Source organism: Aspergillus flavus, chromosome 5 (assembly GCF_009017415.1).
Source record: "Aspergillus flavus chromosome 5, complete sequence".
NCBI classification, from domain to species: Eukaryota; Fungi; Ascomycota; class Eurotiomycetes; order Eurotiales; family Aspergillaceae; genus Aspergillus; species Aspergillus flavus.
Genome location: NC_092408.1, coordinates 2,145,427 through 2,171,058, shown reverse-complemented (window position 1 = coordinate 2,171,058; position 25,632 = coordinate 2,145,427). Strand labels below are relative to the sequence as shown.

The window sequence follows — 25,632 nt, the reverse complement described above, 5'->3', positions numbered from 1 at the left end:
GTATCAAAGAAGCCAATCAATGGCGGTGAAGGCGGAGCAAAAAATCGAAGCGATACTGCTGGTTGTTTAAGGCGGTGAGAGAAGTAGCTTCGCTCTCGTTGGTGGATCTAGACCGTTTGGTCGCGATTTTCCATTTCGCCATCAGTTTCATCGCATTCTCGTTTGCTCTCTTAGACCTTACTGTTGGTTGTATCACCTCGTTCGTGTGCCCATGGGATACCGCTCATGTACGGCCACATTTCCTCATATTTTCACCCCAGCTCTATCCCCTCCTTTAATCACAGTACATGATCGCATGTTTCAAAGTGGGGCTTCTCATAAGGTGCATCGGCGTATCTCTTGTCTTGTCCGATAAATAACTGACATCTATAGATTATCCCGAAGGCTGTTGCGGCACCATTTTCTACATCAGCATTGCTTTCACGTTTGTGCCCTCGGAAGAAACAACCGCCGGCTTTAGTCAACATCGAAAGACCCCCGGATCTTGGAATGGAGCAACGGACAGCTGGAGACAATTGGTCTACTGTTGCAGAGAATGGATCGGGCTACGGTGACACCCAGGGAGATGCAACGAATAACAATCTTAGGGCATCTTGGAGACCATATCGAGGTCGCTGGAATGCTAAGACGGTGACTCGCAATGACCCGGGAAGAGCAGCGCCCCAGGCCCCTGAGAGAGTTACGCCTGGCAACCCGCGGAGGAGTCGTAGGCTGCGCAATCAGGTTTCGGCAGACAGAAGTATGAACGCAGACACCCAGGCACCTCAATCTCGTCCGGAAGGGCCGTTTCCTGTTCGTCCAGCACCATCAACCTCGCAGTCGTATCATTCACAGAGCAATAGCCACACGGGAGCGAGCCACGACGGTTTTAGCAGTCACCCAAATTTTAATATGCCCATATTTCCTGGAGGTCCTAGTGGGATGGCTGCCTTCAATGAACAGACACTTCAATTTCCGTTCTTTTCTCCAAATACCCCGAATCAGCAGTCACAATCGCAGCCTTCCGATCAACCTGCGTTCGCACCGTTTAACACTGCTTTGCCCAATGACATAAGTAATCCTCTGAATTACTTCTCCCTCATGCCTCCACCTCCTTTCATGATGAACTTTGGTCTACAAAATCCGGCGATGGCAGGACCCCTCTTAAGTGGCTTTCCGCCCTTGCCCTTTGATCCAATGGCTTTTGCAGCAGCTGGTTCTGCTGGCGGCAACATCTCAGATGTGCTTGGTCAGCTACCTGTCGGAGCATCGGCAACAAAGGATGTAGCTTCGCCGCCACCTAAACCTCCATCCCCTGTCAAATCATACATTGAGCAGTCGTCTTTACCGCCCAAGTTGGTCACTCCTCCACAGCCGCTGTTGGTCATCTTGGACTTAAATGGCACGCTGATCTACCGCAAGCACCGGCGGTTTCCTCCTGTGTTTGCCAGAAGGGCAGGATTGGACGAATTTTTAGATAATTTGGTGAGAAAATACAAGGTCATGATCTGGTCCAGTTCCCAGCCGAACACGGTGAAAGCGGTTTGCGACAGGCTCTTCCCAGGCAATAAAAGAAAGGCTCTCGTGGCAGAATGGGGTCGTGACAAGTTTGGTCTCACGTCATCACAATACCGGGCTAAAATTCAAGTCTACAAAACATTAGAGACGGTATGGAGCAATAAGGCGGTTCAAGCGTCATATCCATCACCTTCTCAGAATAAACGCCGTAAAGCCACGCAGACTGGCACGCAGTTGAAAACCCGATGGGATCAGTCCAACACCATCCTGATTGATGACAGTAAACTCAAGGCTCTCAGTGAACCATACAACATACTCGAGATCCCAGAGTTTACCAACCAGCACGGTCTCGATGAGTCCGCAATATTTCCAAAGGTCATGCAACTCCTGGACGAACTAGCAAAACATGACGATGTCAGCAAAGTCCTCTATCGGTGGAATTTCGAGTTACCCGAAAATCACGGCATTCTTGAGCTTGACCTCGGCGTTAATACCAAGGAGGTCGACCAGAATCACAACAACAGCACCACCGGTGACGCCCACTCTCCACCTTCCCAACAAGATACTCCAACCGAGCCGACAGCCGTGGCGCAAGCCCGCAAAGAAAGGCGGAAAAGGCGAAAGGAGCAACGCAAGGCCCGCAAACAAGAGCAAAAGCTAGAGACAAAAACGGAAACGAAAACTCGCAAGATACCACAAAAGGTCTCATCAACAGGTCAAGCAGACAAAGCTACAGCTACCCCCACTATCCCAGCGGCAACGACTACTGGTATCTCTGCTGGATCTACAAAGGCCATGGTGCAACCGATCCTTGAACGTTCACCATCACCCGCCACTTCATCTGCCGAATCCGAGAACTTCCTTCTAGATCGATTAGAGGATTCTTTGAACGTTAGAACTGACTGAGTCTTGACAGATGTGTAATTATATGCGTCTTTTAGGGATATCATCTTCTAAATCATACATGTTTGGTACATAAATAGATAGATACACTTTTGTTTGCGCAATTTGATACCCATGAATGGTATAATATGATTGCAATGGACATCATTTCGGTCATATACCGATAGCAAGTATAGAGTTAATCCCTCGGGTTAAAATCTCACCGAAGGGTTTCTTTGTCTGGAAACTACTTGCCATTCGATTCAAGTCTTAGTTGCACGGCCCGTGTAGTGACATCGATAGATGGCTATAAACCAAATATCGTAACTAAATTTATTGCATCCTTTGTCTACTGCATACACAGTGTAAGCGCTCCGAGACCCTAGTATAAGTTGTCTGTCTTAAGATTAAGGCAAACAACCGGAGTACCAGCCAACTGGAGCACATCAACCAGAAAATAGAACATAAATTATAGCACTGCAGTTTTTCCTGGAACATCGACATGTTCAAACACGGGCCAACAAACTACAATTTATACGTTTTACTGGGGCTTACAGATTTACCAGTATTACCCAAATATATCAGAAGTGGTTGCGTGAGCACAAAGTGCTATTCAGTGCTAAACTAGGTAGCTACTGCATCATCCGACATCTCAATTCGTAAGCATGACATGATCAAATAGTGTTTTTTTCAGAAAGCGTAAACCGTCATGGACAGTGTGGACATTAGACGGGATTTGTATCGGGCGGAAAACTGTACGCGCGGCACGGTGCAGAAAACCTGAACCACAAGCCGTGCTAAGCGTAGCACTCTCCAGCCCTAGGGTATAAAGTGAAGTGAAGCTTTTCAGGCCGAAAATGAGAAAGGCCACCAAACGATAAGAAATTAGGACGTAACATCATAAATTTGCCACGGGACCTAATGCACTAGCTTATTTGAAGACGTGGCCGTCAGCCCAGGGGTACTCCTTGCCGTCGACAGTGACAGGGACATCCCAAGCCCACATGTCATCGACGTACTTGCGGTCCTCCTCCTTAGAGGGGTCAAGCTTCACGAAGTCATAGCTCTCCCAGTCGGGGGCGACATCGAAGGCAGGCTTGAACTCCTGACCACGGACCAGGAAGACACCGCGGATGACACAGTTGTAGTTGGTACCGTAGACAGACTGAGCACCGAACAGGTACTTGCGGGAAGCCTCAAGACGAGCATGGAAACCACCGATCAGGTTGTTGGCCATGAAGGTGAGCTTGAGCTCGTCATTGTACTTGTAGTCAACCTTCCACAGGGAGTACTCCTCGGCCTTGTAGTTCTGCCAGAACCAAGGGAGAGCAACGGGACGGGTGTCCTCGTTGGAGTAGGTACGCTTAAGGTCATCAAGGATGAAATCAGGCTTGCCAAGAGCCTCAAGGGGGTGCTTGGGCTTCTTCTGCTCACCCTCAGGCTTGGGCTCGGCAGCAGCGGCAGGAGCAGCCTCCTTCTTGGGCTTCTCCTCCTTCTTAGGAGGGGTGTACTTGATGATCTCGTCAACAAGAACTGGGTTCTCAACAACAGCCTTGAAGTAAGGCTGGTTGACAATGGTCTGGAACCAACGAGAGACAGCAGGGTTCTCAGAGCGGAACTTCTTGTCCAACACGGTAGCGAAGGCACGGGTGAGGAGAGAAGCGGCGAAAATATCAGCCAAGGTGATACGCTCGCCAACGAGGAAGGTGTTGGCAGTGAGGTGCTTCTCCAAAACGGAGATGTTCTTCAGGGCAACCTTGGAAGCTTCCTCAACGTTCTTCTTGTTGTAGCCATCCAAGCCCAAGAGGGGACGGTACCAAGCGCCGAAATGGGGGAGAACCTCAGCGTTGACAAAGGACAACCAGCGGAGGATGGAAGCGTAGTCCTGCTTGGTCTTACCCAAGAGGGTGGTCTTCTCATTCTGGGAGGTCACTGAGCCATAATTAGCCATGTTCAGGAAAGATAAGACAATGTCTTTTAAAAGAGAAAGGCGCCACGAAGAGATTGCCCAACACATGCGGGGTAATCGAAAAAAGTTTCAGAGTTTGGTTCATCAACACTGTTGTTCTGCCAGGGATAACTAGTTTATTTGGAGTAATATCGCTCATCATGTAAAGCGGCGGTAAAACAGGATTATAGTAATAGACGGAAATTCCTCATAAAAAAAAAAAAAACACGTACCGTAGACAGCAATGGCAATAGCCTCGGAGAGAGTGTAACCATTGGCACCCTCGAAAGCAGGGACCTTGCCGAGAGGGCTGATCCTGGTGTACTCAGCAGACTTGTTGAACTCGGCGTTGGCGTTAGCCTCAGTCTGGACCAGCTCGAGCTCAACGTCGTTGGCCTTAGCCGCGACGAGGGCAGCGATGGTGCGACCGTTGTTCTGTGTAGAGTCACCTATTAGCCGGACGTTTCCCCACGGTAACCCCCCGATGATCAGGTCGTCAGAAAGTAATCATCACTTTGGATGATGATTGAAGGAAGCCGAGGAGAAAAAATAAAATCACATACAGGCTGACCGTAAATCTTTCCGAAGGCCATTGTGAAAGCTGTTGTCTATGGAAGGACTGGGGGGAAGGAAAGGAAGGAAAGAGAAAAAGGAGGGGGGAAAGACAGCAGCTCGAGGGGTATAAGAATGAAATTTTGTGCGAATCATCGGACGGAGCCGTCGGCGCCGGAGGAACATTTGCTCGTCCACGTGATGCGGTCCCCATCGAAAAACCTCAGGAACAAGAATCACCGGTGACGGTAAATCGCATCTGGCTGGTGATGCTAAGTCCTCCTCAGCTCCGCTTCTTCTCTCTATCTACCCTCTTACTCTCAGGTAAAGCTTCCGCCAGCCAGAGACAGCTTTACTATGGCCTTGCAGAGTCCCAATTGCATCGTACACGCGATGCAATCCGTCCGTCGGACAGTTCAATTGCGGTCTTTCCTCCATACTCCAAAGATCTCCCTTCGTTCTAATGTTCCCCCGATTCTTTCACAACAGCGAAAAAATGCTCGTGGATATGCGACTGAGGTGCAAGCGGCACCCGAGATCGAGTTTGAGAAGTTCTATACCCAACCCGCCCGGATTGTTCCTGCATCACCCGCCTACTTCTCCGGCAGCCCCAAATTCATCGACCACCTGCTGAACCTGGAGACTATCCTAGCAAAATGGGCTTCATTACCGACGGTTGCTCCCAGTGAGGCTCCTCGCATGGCCTGGTTCAAGTTGGCACAATTCCGCGACTTTGTCGGCGAGCCTGTGCCGACCAAGAAATATAAGAACCTTATCAAAATCTTACAACGACTAAATAGAATAGACCCGAAGATCATGCCCATCGAAGTGCGCGATACACTGAAAACTTTCCTTCGTCCGGGAAATCCTTATGGGAACAAGCCGGCACCAGCGACGGTGGATGAGATGGGTCGGGCCCGTGGTAGAGGGAAGCGAAAGACATCCTCGGCGGTGGTCCATCTGGTTGAAGGAGAGGGAGACGTGATGGTCAACGGAAAGACCCTAGTTGAAGCGTTCCCTCGGCTACATGATCGAGAGAGTGCTACATGGCCTTTGAGATGTACATCGAGGTTGGACAAATACAACGTGTGGGCTACTGCCCGCGGAGGAGGAGTTACTGGACAAGCAGAGGCCATTACGTTGGCCTTGGCACGAGCCTTGTTGGTCCACGAGCCTGGACTGAAGCCTGTTTTGCGTAAAGGTGCGTATAATATGCGTGTTGCTACCCGCTCATTGAATATACTTCTAATCATCTTACAGCCGGTGTTATCACGGTGGATGCGCGTCGTGTGGAGAGAAAGAAGCCTGGTCATGTCAAGGCCCGCAAGATGCCCACCTGGGTCAAGAGGTGAAGCAGGCCTATCCCCTGTTGTCTCGGGAGCTTCTTTTCTTCTTTCTCATTCTTCTCCTTGCTGTATTATTCCACCTTCCCTTGTGACCCTCGACGATGTATATTTTGTATTGCACGCATCCCTTCAGATGTCATGGCGGTCGTTTCAAAATACGACACTGCATGGTCTCGGCGACAAGCATGTACCCTTAGCTATTGGCGTTAATTCGTCTGATTCAATCGAACTATTGGACAAGTAATACTGTTGTACAGAGCACTCACACCGCTATTGGATGGTCAAGGAAGAACGCCACTGGATCAGCGTGTTTCAGATCCTGGCCGGCTCAGCAGCCGTGCCAAGTCGAACACGACCACCAGGTTCTGTAGCACAGTGGGAGAACTACCTTTTGTCATACAACGAATTATCCATAACATAGAGCGCAAGCCCGGATGAACATGAAAGGCGAAAGCTGCATGAACCATCCCAAGGCAGCCAGTCTTGTCGCCTCTGCCGGTCAGATATGGCCTGTTGGGCACTGACGGAGTTTGTTACACAGTCGAGCCCCAGTGCGGTAGTTTCAGTTCTATCATGTGGCGGTAAGCCCGGCCAGTTGGGATTTAGTTTCGAAAAGGTGTTCGTCTGATGATGTCGGACGAATACGGCCCGGGCATAGATGCACATTGCAGACATAGGGGTATGCCGGCATTTATCGAATCTGATTAGTGTAGTTACACAGATCCTGCACCAACTCGGGTGAAAGAAGCAATCCGGACCATGGACTACCGAATCAGTTGCTGCGGATGCGCTCCATCCGTTGCGGATAAAAGCGTCTCGACTGCAGGGTTGAACCTTTTGATCCGTGGTGACTCTTCTGGGGAGCACATCTATCGGCACAGGCAGGCGACCGAACAACTCCCCTGCCACGCATCCACTGAGCATAGACAGGAATTCGTAGCCAAGCATGGGAGCTGACACCCATGTTACTCAGACGACTCAGCCATCACTCTGCCACGCTGTAGACGCGGAAAAGCCAGGTGTTGTGCAGCTTGCACTCATACAAAGCCTCCGATCCCTCAAGAGAGCAATACAGAGGGAGTGTATGATTCACTTACGGCACCACCAGTCACTATGTCAAAGCGTCATGATGAACAGGGCCGGATATCCTTTTGATTTGAATATGGTCCGAATTTGTATATACTGACAGGCGGCAAATCAGAACAGCTTGTCATGTCTGACGCTGGAATGCGGTAACGTGAGACACACTGGTAGATAATTTTGGTGTTGATGAGCCATCAACTAGGATAATATAGGCCTCAAGGGCTAGCACCATTAGTATCAGTAAGGTCTGCTAAGCAAGCATGTATCTGAAGATTGGATAAAATTCAGCAAATAAGATAGGCTAGTAAAGAGAGACAGGGCTGTTCCGGCGGTTTTGAGAACGGTTCGAACAATCGTTGGCCAAGTCTGGGGTAATAAACCATTCTTATTGTACCTAGTCATCATCAATGACAGGGTTGCTGACTTGACGGCCACTGATCGTGAACAATAGGCGCAATCTCAAGAACCACGACGGGGATCTTCCCTGGAGTCCGTCAAACACAAGTGGTGGGTGAACGGTTTTCCAGAGGATTAACGGACAAGACCGTCTTCATGCGCGGTAGCTTATGAGGATAGTCATGTGCTCGACGGCCGTCGAATTGGAAGGAGTCGCTGAATTTCAAGGTTACGTGCAGCAGCAGCAGACCTTGTATAGTATACTGTACGACCTGATGCCCTTTACGGATTTCATATTTGGTAATACATACATATGTATGTACATCGACACATGCGGCGAGACGGTCAAGTTTTTACTATCGTCCAGATCGAATGACAATTTCCCTTCCATTGCTTGTCCATTCATTGTTGCTTACCGGAAGCAGCGAGGGTCATGGGATCCTAGCTGTTGAACACTTGCGCGATAACCGCATCGTGACAACGTATAATATTATTGTTATTTCCCCTCTTGTTTATTTTTATTTTTATTTTTATTTTTAATTTTTAATTTTCTTTTGGGCCACGGGGAGCAAGTCCTGGCCAATTATTGAACCAAATGCCCTAAGAAAACAAGGACGAACGAGTCAGTTGTTGCCCTGCCTTGGAAAGAAAACAATAGGTAATTGACAAACGATTTCCAAGGTGGGTAATGCTAGTCTCAGTGGATGATGCTGCACCGGCAGGGCATACATCTAGTGCCCAGGATGGGTTCAAGTGCTGGGTACTAGTATCGTCTACTGTAGGTACGGCGTGCATCGATCGGATGTGAGTTGGAGCAGCAAAATTGGGGTGGGTGCAAAGGAGGATTAGCAATATGCCGTCTAAATTTATCTATCCATTTCCAAAAGTCCGGCCGATCCCGACCATACATAATAAATACATACATATCCACCGGAAATCTTCCGTATAGATCCATTGGTACAGTGAGCATGACGGACATACATCATACATACATGGGCACGAGCTGGATGGAGTCAAATCCACCGTGGAGACTGAGAAGGATTTGAATCAACTGGTATGGCCCAATACAATCGATGGATTTATAAAAAGCGTCCATTATGGACTAAGTTAGCGTGCTTCGGGGACCGCGCCTCATTATTTTCTTTCTTTCCTGGTTTTCTTTTTTGAAACTATTCAAGGCTGATGAGGGATGTACCGTGCTCCAGTCGTAGTATCTCACATAAATTAACCCATAGATAGCGCCGGTCTCGGGATACTTTGCGAGGTCTACTAGTTTCATCGGGGAGCTCTTCAAAATTAGGGCATGGCACATGACATGAAGCCCATTGTAAGCTCGTTACGGAGTACTCCCGGTACAGACGGGGTGTATATACCAACGTACATACAATCAGTCATTCTAGGAGAATGACAAATAGAAGAGAAAGAATAGAGGAAAAAGAGAACGAAAAGGTTTTTTTTTTTTTTTTTTTTTTTCCCTTTTCTTTAAAAAATAAATACATAAAGATAAAACAAACACCGAGAGAAAGGTAATGGCAGAGGTTGACCTTGGTCATTAGTTTGCTCACTAGTGGGTACTATAGGGTAAGAAAAGGTCAAGATTCTTCCCTACGCGGAGCAATGGCTATTTGCAGATCGGCCCCTGGTCCCTCTGTTCCGATCCATTGGTCCACCTGGTGCGCACGACCTTTCCCGGCAGTGCGGAAGGTGTGAGACTATAGGCTTTAGTCAGGGGACTATGAGGAAGAGCGTATGTACGTGTCTGAATTGGGATGGAGATCCATCTTTCCATCAACTTGCATTATACCTATGCACGATACGATCTGGAAAGATGCGTCGCCTTCTTCGATCATATCAAAGGGTTCTATTACTCTTCAATGTATCGGTTGAAGAGAGGTCGCTACATACTGATAGGACCATCTACTTCCTTCCTAACTCTCCAGGAAAGTTCTCTCAATGACCAGAAAAATAAACAGACTATCAGTGCACGCTAACTTATGGTGTTGATTCCAATTCCATGGGTCCTGTCAACCCTTTAGCCCTCCCGAATTCGCGGTTCTTCCCGCAACCAAAAGAAAGAGGATTTTTTTTTTTTACCAATGATTTAGTAACGAAATATCTAATAGTAAAAAAAATAATTGACGGTTCATCGACTGCCACCGATCCTCTCGCCTCACTCTGAGATTTCGATTTCCCTTTTCTTATTTTATTTTTATTTCTTATTTCTAATTTTTTAATTTTTTTTTTTTTTTTTTTATCATCCTCGGTTTTGTCAGCTTTCGACCAAATCACACCCTCATTCCGATAGTATGGATCGTCAATCACTCACGATCATCCATGATCCAACAATACCATCGTCATATAACCTTTCGGAAACCCACTTGGGGAAACCGGTGTCTTGGATCGAGGAGAATTTGGAATGATTGATAGGCATTGGGTTAGCTCAATGGGGCTAATTCGGTCCCATGGAACTGGTCACCAACCTTATCGGACCCAAAGGCGCAAGGCACTAAGCAAAAGGTCCCAGAGAATTAAGAGTTCCTATCCTCTTTCCCTCATCTTCAGCCAAGATCCCCGATTAGCTCCGCCCTCCTGCCCATGTGGAGAGGTATTGGGGTTTTCTTTTCTTTTTCCTTCTTTCCCCCCAAAATTCCCGGGCTGTAGCCTTGTACCTCGTACACTTTCGTAATGATGATGCCGGTGAGAAACATGGTGCATATAGTAGTGGAGGCGCCGAGGGATGTGCTATATCCACATTCCAGCTGAATGGCCCGTCAGAATAAATGAGCGATCAGGGGAAATGAGAAAGAGATCCGCCCCAGTCGGAAGAGGGGCACTTGATGTGATGAGAAAGAGCCCGAGAGATCCTATACCGTCCCAACAACTAAAAATGAAGCCCATACCGTCAGGACGTCCCATGATGACGCTTGGAGACTAAAGAGAAGAGGGGGGGAAAAAAAAGAAAAAGAAAAAGAAAAATACCAGTCAGTCATTCGCATTTGGAGTCCATTTTAGGCTTCTTTTTCTTTTTCCTTCCTCACACACTCACTTTATTTTCTAAATTTTTCTTTTTCCCGTTCCTTTCTGTGTATTTGCTTTTTTTTTTCTTCTCTACTTCTTCTTCTTTTTCTTTAGTTTCCTTGATTAGAGGGTCCCCTCTTTTTTTGTTTTTTTCTCTCTCATTTTTTCAAAATGTATTTTTTTAATTTCCTTTTGCAGAGTGTCCCCGCGAGGAATCCACACACGGCGTAAAAACGAGTTGGACGAGAAGATGATACTTACGCCTCCGCGTGCCATTGTCTGCTTGCCTTCAATCCCGGCGAGTTGATCGTCCAGCCGCAGTGACTCTGGACGATTTCCCTGGAGATCAACCGGATTCTCTCAGGGTTGGCCGTATAAGTAATCGGAGACTCCCATCCATGTCCCTTCAGGTTCCCCCCACTCTCCCCTCTTCCTTGTTGGTGATGGTTGTTTCCCAATAGAAATTTGGGCTGCAATTCGGAGCATAAGTTATTGGATCTTACGGTCTTTGCCAGAAAGCAATCCCGAACACAGAACTTCTTTCTTTTCTTACCCTGACACCATTTGATTGTATTTATTTATTCCTTTATTATTATTATTATTCTACTTTTTTTTTTTTTTTTTTTTTTTTTTTAAACAAACCACCCCCCCAACTTACTAGGACCAGAATCCTACCCAAGGCTCCTTTTCTTTTATCTCCATAGATTTCCCTTCAAGAGTTGTTGTGCGCCCCGAGTTTAATTTGTCCGCGCATTTGCCGTTGGCGTTCGTTTGAGTTTGATACCCTGCAAGGTGCGCAAGTAGTTTAAATCTTTCCCTTGTTCCCCTGCAAGAAAGTTGATTATTCATTCGTCTCCCTCTCAGAAGTCCGTCGATGGCTGACTTCTCTTTCCTTGTGACGGTGTCTAGACTTGAGTGTGCGCTGGTAGTAACCGAGTTCTTGTACAAAGTGAAACCGTGAGACCTTTGCGCGCTTAACTTGCGAGGTTGGTTGGCTTAGATCTCGATCCCTGTCAGGTTCAAAAGGACTTGAAAGAGGAAATACAAGAAAGAGGAGGGAAGAAGGGTTAAAAAAGAAAAGAAAGAAAGAAAGAAAGAAAGAAAAGAAAGAGGAAAAGAAAAGAGAACCAAGAGAGACGGCTTTGGATACGACTCAAGAATAGGCGCAAACCCGTTCCTTCACCTCCCGCCAAGCTGGCATCGTACGCGAGCCCTCCCCTTTCCCCTCCGGCGCATTGGTCCCTTGACGTCGATCCACTGTGTAGGGACTCTTTGTGGGACCGGTTGGGTGGTATGGATGGTGATACCCGGCGCATGAAGCAGTATGATCAACCTCGCTTTGCAACAAGGCCGGGAATGTCCCGTCGTGCAGTTGCAGGAACGGACCGATACAGACAAGCTGGCTTACAATCCACACGTGGAGATGCACTGTCACAAGCAGCGGGACGGCCACGAATGCCGACGTACTTGGACTATGGATACACAGACCCGACCTTTCACAGCGGTTCATTGCAGGGGGACGAATTGCAACCGTACCCTTCGTTGCGCGACCAACAGCGCCAACCGCAACCACAGCAACAGCAGCTACAGCAATCCTTCGCTCCCTATGAGCCTGAGATGGTTTACAGCATTAGCCCGCAAGGTCCTGCGCAAGCCCCTTATGAGGTCGTAACACCATACTCAGCCCGGCCGTCTGCAGCCATCGATGACCTCTCCGGTCAATTTCCCGTTCCACAGTATTTCCCTCCAAACGAACCGACTGGGGCTGGTGTTCCGGCCGTGGGTGTGCCTTACCTAACCTCTATCCCTACTTATAACCAGCCAGGTCCCATTGGACGCCCAACCGGCTCCCAGCCCTTTCCCACAACCATGACCGACATGCCTCCCGGGGGGACAGCCGGACGCTTCGACTCGTCATCGTCGCAGCAGCAACCGCAACAAGCATCGTCCCAGGTCATCTCTGATCCCACGACCTTGACCGACGCGTACGGTCAGTTTCAACGAGCGCTGCGAGGCACCTTGGACAATGCGCGCACTGGCCGATTGGAGGAGGCGAGTCGATCCCTTTTGGAAATCTCCGAGTGGCTTGTGACCAATGCCCGGGAACTCGGTATGTACATACATACATTCACTCTCTTACACCGGACTCGCTTTACCTTTTCCCTCTCTTTCCTCCTCCATTATTTAGAACTGGGCTTTATCGTGTGACGATAATTATACTTCCTTCAGACCACACCTGGAGAACTATGAAGGCTAATCTGAGCATCCGGGGCGGGGCTGGATAAGTAGGTATTCTCCGCGACGATCAAGTGGTTTATGCCGACCGACTGCAACTCTTGAATGATTTCAATCTTTGCTGGCTGGCGGTATGTCAAAAACAGAAGGACCTGTTGCAAGATGTGTTGCGAACACGTCGCCAGCCGCCACATACCACTCTTCTGAACGATGATGTGATGGACAATTTAGGGAAGGAACTGATCCAGCTGTGTGATCGCGTGGAACAGTTTGGCTTAGTGGACTATCAGATGGGAATCTGGGAAGAGGAGATCCTTGGTGGTAAGTAGTCCTCCACCGGTCGCTTGACTTTCAGGGGATCTCCAGGTTTGCTAATAGTAACATTCAGTCTTGGGTCAATGCCTTGATCTCTACGAAAGCCTACCGGAGGTGCTCCGCGCCCACATGAGCACCGCTATTGCTGGGGCTCGATCGTGAGAATCCCTCCCACCGCACTATACGGAGGTTGTAATGACGCACCGCGCCTAGTGCGATGTAACGCAGGACCTAAATTAGGCCCTGAAAGGTTGGCGACCATCACGAACTATCGACTGCTAGATTGACTTTGGGTGATACATGCATGCTCCGGTCCTTTGTCGGTCTCTTCGACGTCGCGTCATCTTCCCTTTCCCTTCCTTTATTGGCGGAATCAGGGTGTATGCGATTCCCGAGGTTCACGCCACTATTTGTTTCACCTGGGGGTATTTGGAATTCCCAATCGATGGCGATCCATCCGATCGCGATGCCCCAGCCCCACCATTCATGCCCTGAGGGATGCCATCATTTCCTTAGGATGCCGAATGTAAAGGATAAATGAATAAAAAGAAAAGAAAAGAAGCAAGGAAATCAACGGAGTTCCGGGTCTTTCTGGGACGGTGTTTGATTGGATGTACATATATACCACGGGTTTGCATTATGATTGGTGTAAAAGGTTGGCATCGGAGTTGGGCTTCGATTGTTATGGTTATTTAGGGTGCGATAGAACGGGTTGGATTTCCTATCGCCCACCAGGTGGGCCTCTATTCTAATGCTTGAAGACAAAAGAGAGCCATTTACATGAGATACCAAAACCTCGCAGAAAAGATTCTTTGTTGGTGACGTGCTACTTTCTCTTCGGGTGTACAGTAACAGGCAATCCTGGATCTAGCCTTAACTCTCAACTCAATTCTTTATCAGGACGTATCTGAACCGTCATACACCAGATACCACACTCCAGTCTCATGGCAGTGAACTTGAGGTCAGCCAGGCCCTAATACAGGCACCAAGTCTATATGTATGGATTTATCCGGCCCATCCTTTCCTTATCCTAATACCTTCTCGTTCTCCACCATCTAATAACAACTCTTGCCACCGAATATGACCATTGAGCACCTATCTCAATATTACTCCATGTACTATAACACCAGCCAATCACTTCAAACAAATCTCGTAACCGAAAGGCAATCTCAGGTCTGTGTCCCGAGGGGGCGGTACGGTATGGAATGAACTCAGATTGACCAAACTATTGAGTGAAGGATCCACCAACTGACCTACAATCCTCATGTTTCATACCAATCAGCTTCTCTGACAGGGCGTGTAATCTTTCAAAGTTTCCCACAATCTTCGCGACGACTCCCCAATCAGTCTACGTTCTAAACTGCTTTAAGGCAACGCCACTTAACCACCTGCATGAATTCTGGAAACTCTCTTCTTCGGCTGCACTACCAACTCCCGATGTGTCGGGTCGAGGATACTCGGTCTTTCTCTGCTATTGGAGATATCTATTGGTACGCGTGGCTTAAGCTTCTGTCTCTTTCTTCTAAGCGATGGCTGCATTGGTCTTGGAACGGCTACCTATGTCAAAGACCCCTCTCGTAACCAACCTGATACTCCTAGCCGAGGCCTTGATATATCATGGATTGATATGTCAGAATACCATCTTAAAAGCAGTCATATTTAGCACCGACACAATCTTTATACCAATAAACCCCCAAATAGACACCGAAAACACCGGAATACACTATAAGAGAGAGAAATTCATAGTTCCAACCAAACCTCTAAAGTTCACCTAGCCACTAGTGACAATAGTGTGCGGCGCAGTCTTCGCGAGAAGGCTAAACCGAGGCAAAGACATCCCCGATGCCACTCAAATGTATGCATATGCCACGTGGAGAGAATTCTTCTCTGCAATTTGTCTAAAAGTACCGAGGGGGTCTCACTGCCTCTAGTGTAGTGTTTCATGCTGTTTCATTGGGTGATGGTTGTGATTTGTGACAAGGTCGGTTAGGAAATGCGGAGGTGAAGGTGTATGCATGTAGAATGGGTCTAAGCGAAGGGCAGATGCTTCCCCGCTAAGCGACACAGGTGTGGCTCTGTTGTATCGGGCTCGAACTCCTCATTGTTTAGTCTGGATCACTACTAGGATGTGCTATTTCAGTGGGGTCAAAAGTACCATCATCTCTTCGATCTCTAATTTAATTTACTTCACATTAACCTTTGGTGTAGTGGATCGATAAAACTCCAATACGATTGGACTGCGCCCATGGAGAAGACTCCACTATTTACTTTCCCGGTAGCGAATGACCTGTGTTTTCATAAGGACTTGCAAAGTCAAAAAACCGGAGTCGAATTAATTCATTTGCCGGATATCAGATGTGGATCTGATATGCCGCAAAAAGGATCCAAGTCGAAGGAGGAAAATTCATCTATGGAGATGTTGTTGGTCTTGTACTATATCCATCATTGTCTGTATCTGTACTATGCACGTAGTATGTCTTAAACTACAAGTCGTCATCGCTATCATTATCATATCATGTCGACGAGATCCAATCGACCGACACATGTCGGCGAGATTGAGAACAAAGAACAAGAAAACTGAAACTAACTCATCGTCCAACGCTTAAATCTGGCCTGCAAAATGGTCAGCCTCATTCCTTCACCAAAGCCTACTGACAAGGGAAAAGGAAAACTGGGGATACATACTTAGCGTCATACTCAAACTGACATCCGTATTCTCCACCATATCCGTAAACTCCTCGAAGCTGATCTTTCCATCCTGATCCTTGTCCGCCTCCATGATGGTCTTATCGACGATCTGCTGCAGCTGCACGTCTTTCAGGTTGTTGCCAACCATCATCTTTAATACGATGAACAGTTCTCCGTTAGAGATGTAACCGTCGCGATCGATATCGTAGACCTTGAATGCGAAGCGAAGCTTTTCTTCCTTGTTACCCTTAGACGAGAAGGCCGAGAGACCTGAAACGAATTCTTGGAAGTCGACGTCACCGCCACCATCTTCATCGAAGATTGCGATCATTCTTTAATGTTCGAAATAAGTGAGTCAGACCGGTCATTTTATTTGGCCATTTAAATAATCCCATGCGTACCTCGTTGCCAGCGGGTTGGATGACACTTGCGGAAGGGAAAGGAATTCATCGCGATCAATTGTACCCGAGCTGTCCTGTAGGATAAGAATGAGTATGCGCGCCTGCTTTACGCTTCACTGCCGTATCGAACCTTATCCAGTTTCATGAATCGCTTGCGGAGTCGCTCAACCTCATCTCTGTCGACTGTTCGGTGAGATTGACGCGTCAGTGACATGGCGAAAAGACGAATATCAGGAGGCCATTGAACTCACAGTTGGAAGCGGAGACGATGTTGTCTAATAGTTGCGACGTTCCGACCGAGCCTCTGCGTCTCCGCGCATCGTACAGGGCGGCATTATTGGGTGCGGAGGAATGTTCCATGATGTTGTTGGTGGTCGGCTGCTGGGGTGACGTTCGGGTAAGCGGTCGGGGGGGGAGTATCAGGGGGCGTAATGGGAGAGGGCGGAACAAGGGCGACGGGTAGATTAGGTCTTGAGAATCACAAAGGACAAACAGTATCAGAATAGATCGGTAGATTGTGGATAAATGGGAAGATAATGACGCGGTGATCGCAACAATGATGGCATGCCAACGAGCACCCGTTCAAGACAATTTGATATCGGCCAGCCCCGCACTAACCGGAAACGGACAGGCAAGCGAACCCCTGAGGCCGTGCGCGCTCCAAAACAGGCGACCGGCGGGTGACATTGCAACGTCAACTCATCCGCCAGCGCGGTTACTACGAGATTTCAATTGTCGATATCTTCCCACCCCCATCAGATATCATCACAAAATTACGACTACGTGATCTCGCATGAACAGACCTATCGAGCCATACTAATTTTATCCCCCTCAGCCCATGGTCTCTGCCATTTTCGTGCTCCCAAAGTTCGCATGACTAGGTACGGGGGAATGGGGAGGACGCGCCCTAAAAAGCTCACCTCCAAAGCCTCTATTCCCGTAGTCAGGGAGCATGACATCGATGCCATCGAAGAAGAGGTCCAGAATGCCCTACAACAGATTGAAACCGGTGTTGAGAAGGCCGAGGAGTCGGTACGTTGTCCCCCCGTCTAATTTTAGCCCATCCCTGCACATGTCACGTGATATCATTCCGACGTCCACCCATCGTGAAAATTTCGCATCGTAGCCAAGAAGCCGTAAAACAAGGTCTGCTAACGCGGCTTTCTACAGGAATTCCATCTTCAAGCTGCTATAAATGCTAGTGCCCAAGGAAAAGTAAATGAGGCCCATATCCCGACCCCAGAGACCGTTCTCAGTAGTCTTCGATATGACGAGCTCTACCCTCCTATCTTCTCGCAACCTGCGACATATATCCGCTTCTCCTCCACTGTGGAGGACTGTTGCGGATGCCCGTATAACATGACCGAAGAGGATGACGTATTCCTCAAGATCATGAACGAAAAGCGGGATGCCGCTGACCGGTGCACCGAGGACCAATTCGAAGAAGTTATGCACTTCTTCGAGGAGACGGCACAGACAAAGCAGCCGTTTGCAGCTGTAGATAATCCACCTGTCCTGAGTTTTGCCGAAATTCAGGATGCCATGGATGCAGCCGTAGAGGAAAGCGTAAAGCGATTCGCCAAGGACGTATATGAGCATTGGAAGTCAAGGAGGACTGAGACCGGAAACCGGTCACTCATGCCAAGTCTTAAGGTAAATCACTTACTTGTGGCTCACCTGAGGATGCGAAGACAGCCGCGCTAACACGTTCATACAGTTCGAGACTGGGCAAGAAACCGATGACACAGATCCCTATGTCTGTTTCCGTAGACGCGAAGTCCGTCAGATTCGCAAGACTCGGGGCAGAGATGCTCAGAGTGCCGATAAGCTGAGGCGACTGAGGAAAGAGTTGGAGGATGCTCGGCAATTAGTCGCTCTGGTGCGTCAGCGCGAGCTGGCGAGGAAGGAGATGCTTGCCATTGAACGGCAAGTGTTCTTGCAACGATCCGAAGTTAAGGAGATGAAGAGGAAACTCAATCTCAAGGATGACGATGAGGATCTCATCAATCAGAAGGTAAGAATTGTGCTTGTTCGCTTCTGCATTGTTCTGATACTGATTGGCAATAGCCTAAGAAGAAGCCGACCGAAGCGCCAGCTGTGCAGCGACCGGTGGCTCCTCAGCTCCGGATGCCGCCAAAGGCTGGCACTCAGGCTGCGGAGGACTTGCAGTTGCTGGAAGATGTCCAGGCAGAAAAAGAAAACGAAATTCTGCGCGATATCAATCAGAACATCGCCAAGCATATCAAATGGAACGAGGGCTATGTAGACTTCACAAGGGCACCCCTCTCACCATCCCCTGAGAGGACCTTCCAGGCTGCTTTCCGTCCGGCAATCACTGCCCAGTTGCCGACACCACCATCCTCAGATTCATCTGAGAACATGATGGATACGACCTTAGATAACCCAAGCACGCTGTCTCTCCGAGACAAATTAGCACCTCAAACCATGGTGATGAGTGACGATACCAGCAGGATGCCCTCGTTCAGGCGGCGCATCGGACGTGGTGGTCGTTTGTTCATCGATCGTCGAAATCTTGTTTCGCGTTGTAGAGTGGAGCTTGATCCGTGGAAGGCCGATCGCTTCAAGTATGATCAGGAAGATTCAGACGAAGAGCTCGACTTTGAAAGAGACCAGTTTGACATTCACATCATGCAGCACCGAGCCATCATGATGGCGAAGGCCCGAGACCAAGCCGCGGCTGCAGCCCAGGCGCATGCGCAGGCGCAAGCCCAGGCTCAGGCTCAAGCGCAGCGGCGATTGCAAGCTGACCAAACGGCCAACAATCCGGGGCAAACCATGGGATCCAACCCTGGGCCTGGTGCCATTGCCCCCACACCCGAAACTTGAGCTGGACTCTGTTCTTCTCCCCCCTCACTCAAATCTTCTTAATTTCCCACACCCATATGTTGCATTTGGCAGGCGTTGCTCTCTGTTTCCCATTTTTTCAACTCCCATTGTAGTTTTACTCCTCCGACGCTTCAAGCTGTCTTTTGTTTTCAACACCCCTTTTAACATCAGTTGCCTGAACGCCGCGACGCTTTCAAAAATTTCAGGATAATGTCGCAGATGGATGCTTTTTCATGACCTGGCCCTGGGATTATGCCATGTTAGTGTACATATTGTTTCTTTTCTTTTATTCTCCCAGATGATCAGTCGATAGAGACTTGTACGGATAGCGAAGCTATGAGGTCAGCAACCAAAAAAAAATAAGAATTAATATCACTTGTAACAAAAGAGAAACTTTTCTTATCGATGGAAAATGTACAACGCCTTGTAGATCGGTGGGATCAAGTCCTCTGGGCCTTAGTTCTCCTCGATGCGTCATTGTCGCCGTTAGCGGCTCGCTTTGAGGTTGTGCTTCTGAGCATGTCGGATAAAGTTTGCAGGATTTCCTTCTCGCCAATCCGAACCTGGATTGCCATTTTTTGTCGTCGTGCAGAGTCTTCCAAGGGGGTAGTAGCCTCCAACTGGCTCAACTGTGCCAGCAGTTCTTTGTCCTGGGCAAGGGTCGTTGTGTACTGGGCTTGCTTTGATTGAATAGCCTTTGATAGTAGCGTTACTTCCTTGTGACCCAAAGAAGGCTTCGGAGGTTTGTTCTTTGAAACCTGCTGCTTGAGCTCGTCACTCGACATGCAGAGTGTTTTAGCCAACAGGACCAGTTCGTCTGGAAGAACACCTGCCAGATCATCATCCAACGGTCTCGGAATGTCATAACCGTCATCAAGGACTTCTAAGTCCTCAAGGAATTGGAGCTACAGTCTCTGATCAGCATTGTATCTCAAACAGGTATAGGCGAGATTGAGAGTATATACCACAGGTTGGTTCTCAGTATCGGCATTTTCAAGGCCTGCCGCCTGGCAAATAAGCTCCAGTGACAGCTCAACTACATCGTAAGGAGAATAGTTATCGGTCACGTAGCCGTACCTCCTCAGAAGGTCCGCACGGGGGATTTCTCCGTAATCATTGAAAATCTCAGCCCCTGCACTGATAGGCTTGATAGCCTTCATTACAAGACCGGTCTCTTCTTGGAAAAGACGAGCCTTCATATGAGTGAGCGCCTATGGCTTGCTAAGCGTGAAGGGGGAGAGCTCACGTTATTCTGGTCTGCATCGGCGTTCAACAAATCTGCCAGAGGAACCATACCCTTGGACAGTTGTTCCTCATCATCAGTCACATATCCGCTTTCATCATCTCCTTCATCATCCTCATCTTCGGGCTTCTCGATATCGAAGGCATAAGCCATGATAAGGGAGCCCATCACATGAGCGAGGTTCAGGAGAGCCTGAGTGCCAGCATCGCCATCATACGATGCTAGACCATCCACCGGCGGAAAGAGAGATGGATTGGCTCTCACAATAGGAGCAATCATTTCCAGTATGGATTCTTCTGCACCTTCCTTGCCAATTCTATCGACGATTGCGCTGCCCTGAAGCTCCTGAAGCTCTGAAGGCGACCAGAACATTAGGGTATCAAATTTTCGGGGAAGGATCTTGAAGTATGATGCCCAGGCCGATTGATCCCCAAGAAGATACTCATAGATCATGACCAGCATAAGAGACAGCCATGGTCCCAGCTCCTCCACATCCTGGGAGAGCAGATCCTTCAATTTTGAATTCTGAGTTGAGAGGACGTGTTCGCGGGGGATGGTAAAAAGCTCTTCACCTTCCGCAATATCGGATTGCGCCACTAGTAGATTGATGTGTGTCTGTCAGAGATGTCCACGAAATACGAATCTGGGTGCGGTGGGAGATCGAAGTGGGCGAAATTCTTCTTGGGTTGATCACGTACCGACACCTCTGCCCGCCGCTCTGGATCTCAAATCAGCGAGGCGAATCTTAGGGTTAACCTTCACCCCAGGCTTACCAGACAGCCAAGAGATAAACTCGTCTGACTGAGACTGGAAATTCGCCGGATCGTGAAAATGAATTGTGGAAGACATGGTGTCTTTTGACGAGAAAGAGTAGTGGAGTAGGTAGAAGAAGAGCACACCAAAGAAAAACGGGAATACAAGAAAGAGAGAGGGCCCCACTCTTTCTCGGACACACGGAGAAAAGGGACAGTCAGAGGGGAGGTAAAGAGTAAGATCAGAGAACTGAGAGTACCCCAGGTAGGGTAGGATGAAGGACGAAGTGAATCGTCCACAGTTGTGTGTGTGCGTGTGAAGAGAGAGTCACCAGGTGTGGTAAATGGGGGGTGTGGGTGAGCTGTAGTTCAGGACGTAGTTCCATAGTAGTAGACTTAGTTCGCCGGCACGCCGTACCACTGGATGTATACCGTCGGATAAACGCTGCAGCGGATATTACCGCCCTTCAAGCGCACCAATCGATAACGTTGCTGATAAAAAAAAGATCAATTTTGCCCCTCTACTCTGTACTGGCTCATCAATGAAAATAATCTCCTCATTGTAAACCCCCCTCCACACGGTTTTGTTTTGTGTTGTTTTCCTTGGATATTCATTACGATAGAAATTACTGTTCTATCCAATTTTCCCCTTCCATCATGATCGCTATCGGCCTGGAGGGCTCCGCCAACAAGCTTGGTGTGGGCATCATGTTGCACCCCGATAATGGCAACCCCCCGCAGGTACTCGCGAACATCCGTCACACCTATGTCTCTCCCCCAGGTGAAGGTTTTCTTCCTAAAGACACTGCTAGGCACCATCGCGCATGGGTGGTAAAGCTGGTGAAAAAAGCACTCAAGGAAGCTCATGTGTCCGTCCAAGATGTGGATTGTATTTGTTTCACCAAGGGCCCTGGTATGGGAGCTCCCCTCCAGAGCGTTGCAGTTGCGGCACGGATGTTGAGCCTACTATGGGGCAAAGAGTTGGTCGGTGTAAATCACTGTGTCGGACGTATGTATAGCCCTAATGCCTATTTTTATATACCCCTTCTTCAATTACTCGTGCATAAACCTGTTGCATACTTCCGTGGTGCCCATGGCGCTAACGTTACGTAGATATTGAGATGGGCAGGCTCATTACAGGCTCTACCAATCCAGTTGTACTCTATGTTTCTGGAGGAAACACACAAGTAATCGCATATAGCTCACAAAGGTACCGGATTTTCGGCGAGACTCTTGATATTGCGGTGGGTAACTGCTTGGACCGGTTCGCGCGAACGCTACACATTTCCAATGACCCGGCTCCGGGATATAATATTGAACAATTAGCCAAAAAGGGCAAGCAATTAGTTGATCTACCATACACTGTAAAGGGAATGGATTGCTCCTTCTCTGGTATCTTAGCCGCAGTGGATGGCTTGGCCACGACATATGGACTAGGTGGCGAAGGGAAGGATGATGAGACCGACACCCCTATACCTGATGCTGATGGTAATGGAAAACCCACCCGCGCGGACTTGTGCTTCTCACTCCAAGAGACTATCTTCTCCATGCTTGTTGAAACCACCGAACGCGCAATGGCGCACGTCGGCTCCAAAGAAGTTCTGATTGTCGGTGGTGTTGGTTGCAATGAGAGGTTACAGGAGATGATGGGGATCATGGCCCGGGATCGCGGAGGTAGCGTCCATGCTACAGACGAAAGATTCTGTATCGATAATGGAATAATGATCGCGCAGGCAGGCTTGCTCGCATACTCGACTGGATTCCGTACGCCATTGAAGGATTCCACATGTACGCAACGGTTCCGAACGGATGATGTGTTTGTAAAGTGGAGGGATTAATATGCCGATTTAACTACCGGGGCCCCATTCACTGGATAAAATAGATTTACGAAGACGTTCATGTCCACGCGTTTGGCCGCTACATTTTGTGTCCATGGGGACCGCTGTAATGAAGTAGTTGCAGTATAATGCTGTGAATTTGTATTTGAAGATTATAGGTAGCCATGGGAGCATCGGGTTACTCCATCGACAATGACCTGGCAGAAGTAGTGGTATGTAATTCATAGATGTCCCAGCATCACTAGACCGTACTGGACCCGACCGAATGCTAGCATACATTAGGCATTTAAAACGTAGCCAAGAAGTACTGAAGCGCATGCGACACAGTCGCATGGCGAGCAGAAAGAGAAAAGACAAGACATGTTGTCAAAGTTCTTATCGCTAGTGATGCATCCCAAGTAACTCCGGAGAAATGGTGATTCAAAGCGCCTTCAATGAAATAAATAGTCAAACAACTCCTGCCTAGCATTCAGCCTATTACTAAGTGCCCAAAGGCTATATGCTTGGCTTCCAATGTATGTGCGTTAGTCAGTAAAAGAAAAGGGGTGAGACAGGGGGAGCAATCCCATAGAGACACTCAGGCCAGGGATATAATGAGTTTGTTGGAAAACATTCCCCGGATGTTTCAGAGACGAATTGGAGCACGAAGCCAGCAGATATTCATTAGGCGAAGAAGGTTCAACATGATCTTGTCTAGCTAAGGAGTAATGTACCACTCCTGACCGAACAGGGGATATGCAGTGACGTCTTTGTGCGTTTATATCTATCCCGCGATATCCCCGGTTGGCTTATACAAAATTGTCGTTACGTACTGTGGTTGTACGTCTTAGTAACCTAGAAACCAGACTGTGCGATTGCAGTGACTTACCTTGCGTTTGTATCTGGTTGTTGCACTGGTAGCGAGGACGCCGTTTTTGATGCTGCTCGTCGCCAGATGATTCAAAACAGTATGGTTGGGATAGTTGAGCACGCTGCTATCGTCCTTCATTGGCGTAGTGCCGTTTAATATCGACTTCCCCAGGAAGAGGGGAAGACTTGGCGGCGTAGGTGCATCGCCAATCACATTGACAGCTTGTTGGTAAGCTGGGCTCTCTTGTGTTTCATCTTCTCTGTCTAAGTCAACAAGGAACTGCGGGATTATACGACGGAAGTCCCCTTGGGGGATTTCTTCCCATTCGTCCGGTTGATCTTCAACGGCTGATCCAGATCCAACCTGCTCAGACCCAACTCGGGTGGGGAGGACTTGCGGAGGGTGGACTCCGGGAGGAACGTTGCTTTGAGATGTTTTATCGCTCCCGCTCCGTGACCGATTAGTGTCATCGGCGCTTATTTCGATGTAATTAACGAGGTGGTTGGTAAAGTCTACTGCAGTGGGAAGACTGTCCGCCGCACGCATCTCACCGTCTACGATGAATTTTAAGTGGTGGGTTCCAGGGCGGAGATTTAACCTCGTTGACATAACGCCGGGGTTACTTTCACTGCTTACCAGGTGTTACGTTAGTGGTGGAGCTTGATAAATGCTAGACCATGTAGTCTTGCGGGTCCAGTAACAAGCAATGGAAAGGATAATACCAATGGCATTGCATACCTTCTGTGTAGACGAAACTTTTTCTCCCAGTTGACGAATGTACCGGTGACATAGACCTTGTCGCCAGGAGCAGTCCATTCTATAATCGTAGGGACAGGCCTGCCGACACCACTGCTTGTATACGGCTCCAGCTCTTCCAAAACTTCTTCATCTTCGACGGCAGCATCGCCAAGCTTTGGATCTCCCTGACCTGCTTGTTCATCGAGCAATCGTTCCGAGGGAGGCGAACCCATATAAGGTGAACCTGGCGTCGCCGTGGCATCACCAATCGGTAGAGGCAATCGTGGTGGCCGCTGGAGATGGGCAGATGCGCTGTAGTAGGCATTGTGAGGTGGACCGGAAGGCGCTACGGATGTATAGTGATCGTGCCTAGCGCTAGTTCGTGAAGTTGGTACCTGGACGGGGTTTGACGGATCGGGGGAGGGTATTTCTTTATAGTGAGGATCTGCTTTCTTAGTATCGGGCGCATGCCGCGTCGCTGAGTCTGGGGCATTGCGTGATTGAAGACGCTGTTGAACCGATGCCTGATTTTGCGAAACTGGATGCCCAGTTGCAGTCTCTTTGGATGCAGAGGGATCCGCGGCAGTGGCTTTTGCTGTACCCGATGGAGCGTTGAGCGAAGGTCGGCGCGTCACTTTTCTGTCACCCGCAGAACCAGCATGGGTCGAGTGACCCGAAGTCGACGGGACATCTCCGGCGGGCCCCTTGGAAGGGTTGTTACCCATTGGAGGCGTAGAAGAGCGAAAATGTGGGGGACAGATATAAATGAAGGAGGGGGAGGAGGGGAAGGAAGTCGAGACGAGATGAACGGTATGTACTCCGTAGATCGGGTCGCTAGCATCAGATCGCGGTCCTCGACCGGCAATGGGGGGAACACAAATAGAGAAGGCAAACTGTAAGGCCCCCAAAAAATATTGAGCGTAATTTAGTGCCCAAAGAGGTACTGGCAATGTAAATACAGCCCAACTAAAACGAAGCTGAACATCGAGTGAAGTAGCGATGA

General features: G+C 48.7%; 9 protein-coding genes across 9 annotated transcripts; 5 read left to right on the top strand and 4 right to left on the bottom strand.

Moving 5' to 3' along the window:
• Nucleotides 1–211: 211 nt before the first annotated feature.
• On the top strand, nt 212–2,403 carry F9C07_2234215 (TFIIF-interacting CTD phosphatase; the record flags this gene model as incomplete). The annotated part of the gene is made up of 2 exons (XM_071509947.1): nt 212–322; nt 373–2,403. 2 exons carry the CDS (start codon nt 212–214, stop codon nt 2,401–2,403), a joined length of 2,142 nt encoding a protein of 713 aa, XP_071364438.1.
• A 552-nt stretch (nt 2,404–2,955) lies between these two features.
• Nucleotides 2,956–5,035, bottom strand: F9C07_2284923 (putative translation elongation factor eEF-1 subunit gamma). The gene is made up of 3 exons (XM_041292951.2): nt 4,891–5,035; nt 4,561–4,762; nt 2,956–4,311 (listed from the first exon to the last, which is right to left on the bottom strand). Exons 1-3 carry the CDS (start codon nt 4,918–4,920, stop codon nt 3,311–3,313), a joined length of 1,233 nt encoding a protein of 410 aa, XP_041147730.1. The 5' UTR covers nt 4,921–5,035; the 3' UTR covers nt 2,956–3,310.
• Nucleotides 5,036–5,236: 201 nt separating this feature from the next.
• Nucleotides 5,237–6,231, top strand: F9C07_6155 (mitochondrial 37S ribosomal protein uS9m; the record flags this gene model as incomplete). The annotated part of the gene is made up of 2 exons (XM_041292964.1): nt 5,237–6,080; nt 6,140–6,231. The coding sequence occupies 2 exons, from the start codon at nt 5,237–5,239 to the stop codon at nt 6,229–6,231; spliced, it is 936 nt and encodes a 311-aa protein (XP_041147729.1).
• A 4,972-nt stretch (nt 6,232–11,203) lies between these two features.
• F9C07_1666098 (uncharacterized protein) lies at nt 11,204–13,652 on the top strand. The gene is made up of 4 exons (XM_071508297.1): nt 11,204–12,832; nt 13,009–13,278; nt 13,346–13,430; nt 13,486–13,652. The coding sequence occupies exons 1-4, from the start codon at nt 12,016–12,018 to the stop codon at nt 13,493–13,495; spliced, it is 1,182 nt and encodes a 393-aa protein (XP_071364437.1). The 5' UTR covers nt 11,204–12,015; the 3' UTR covers nt 13,496–13,652.
• Nucleotides 13,653–15,630: 1,978 nt separating this feature from the next.
• Nucleotides 15,631–16,927, bottom strand: F9C07_2163643 (calmodulin-dependent protein phosphatase). Its single transcript, XM_041286409.2, has 5 exons — nt 16,613–16,927; nt 16,492–16,544; nt 16,362–16,435; nt 15,958–16,292; nt 15,631–15,885 (listed from the first exon to the last, which is right to left on the bottom strand). Exons 1-5 carry the CDS (start codon nt 16,719–16,721, stop codon nt 15,875–15,877), a joined length of 582 nt encoding a protein of 193 aa, XP_041147727.1. The 5' UTR covers nt 16,722–16,927; the 3' UTR covers nt 15,631–15,874.
• A 307-nt stretch (nt 16,928–17,234) lies between these two features.
• On the top strand, nt 17,235–19,208 carry F9C07_6158 (putative histone acetyltransferase complex component Epl1; the record flags this gene model as incomplete). The annotated part of the gene is made up of 4 exons (XM_041292962.1): nt 17,235–17,393; nt 17,532–18,014; nt 18,079–18,375; nt 18,429–19,208. The coding sequence occupies 4 exons, from the start codon at nt 17,235–17,237 to the stop codon at nt 19,206–19,208; spliced, it is 1,719 nt and encodes a 572-aa protein (XP_041147726.1).
• A 440-nt stretch (nt 19,209–19,648) lies between these two features.
• On the bottom strand, nt 19,649–21,300 carry F9C07_6159 (SET domain protein; the record flags this gene model as incomplete). Its single annotated transcript, XM_041292950.1, has 4 exons — nt 19,649–20,113; nt 20,174–20,401; nt 20,455–21,047; nt 21,150–21,300. The coding sequence occupies 4 exons, from the start codon at nt 21,298–21,300 to the stop codon at nt 19,649–19,651; spliced, it is 1,437 nt and encodes a 478-aa protein (XP_041147725.1).
• A 342-nt stretch (nt 21,301–21,642) lies between these two features.
• Nucleotides 21,643–23,165, top strand: F9C07_2284918 (putative tRNA threonylcarbamoyladenosine biosynthesis protein kae1). The gene is made up of 2 exons (XM_041292961.2): nt 21,643–22,212; nt 22,317–23,165. Exons 1-2 carry the CDS (start codon nt 21,861–21,863, stop codon nt 23,039–23,041), a joined length of 1,077 nt encoding a protein of 358 aa, XP_041147724.1. The 5' UTR covers nt 21,643–21,860; the 3' UTR covers nt 23,042–23,165.
• Nucleotides 23,166–25,621, bottom strand: F9C07_2284917 (uncharacterized protein). Its single transcript, XM_071510730.1, has 3 exons — nt 24,630–25,621; nt 23,910–24,519; nt 23,166–23,852 (listed from the first exon to the last, which is right to left on the bottom strand). The coding sequence occupies exons 1-3, from the start codon at nt 25,352–25,354 to the stop codon at nt 23,805–23,807; spliced, it is 1,383 nt and encodes a 460-aa protein (XP_071364436.1). The 5' UTR covers nt 25,355–25,621; the 3' UTR covers nt 23,166–23,804.
• Between the last annotated feature and the right edge of the window lie 11 nt (nt 25,622–25,632).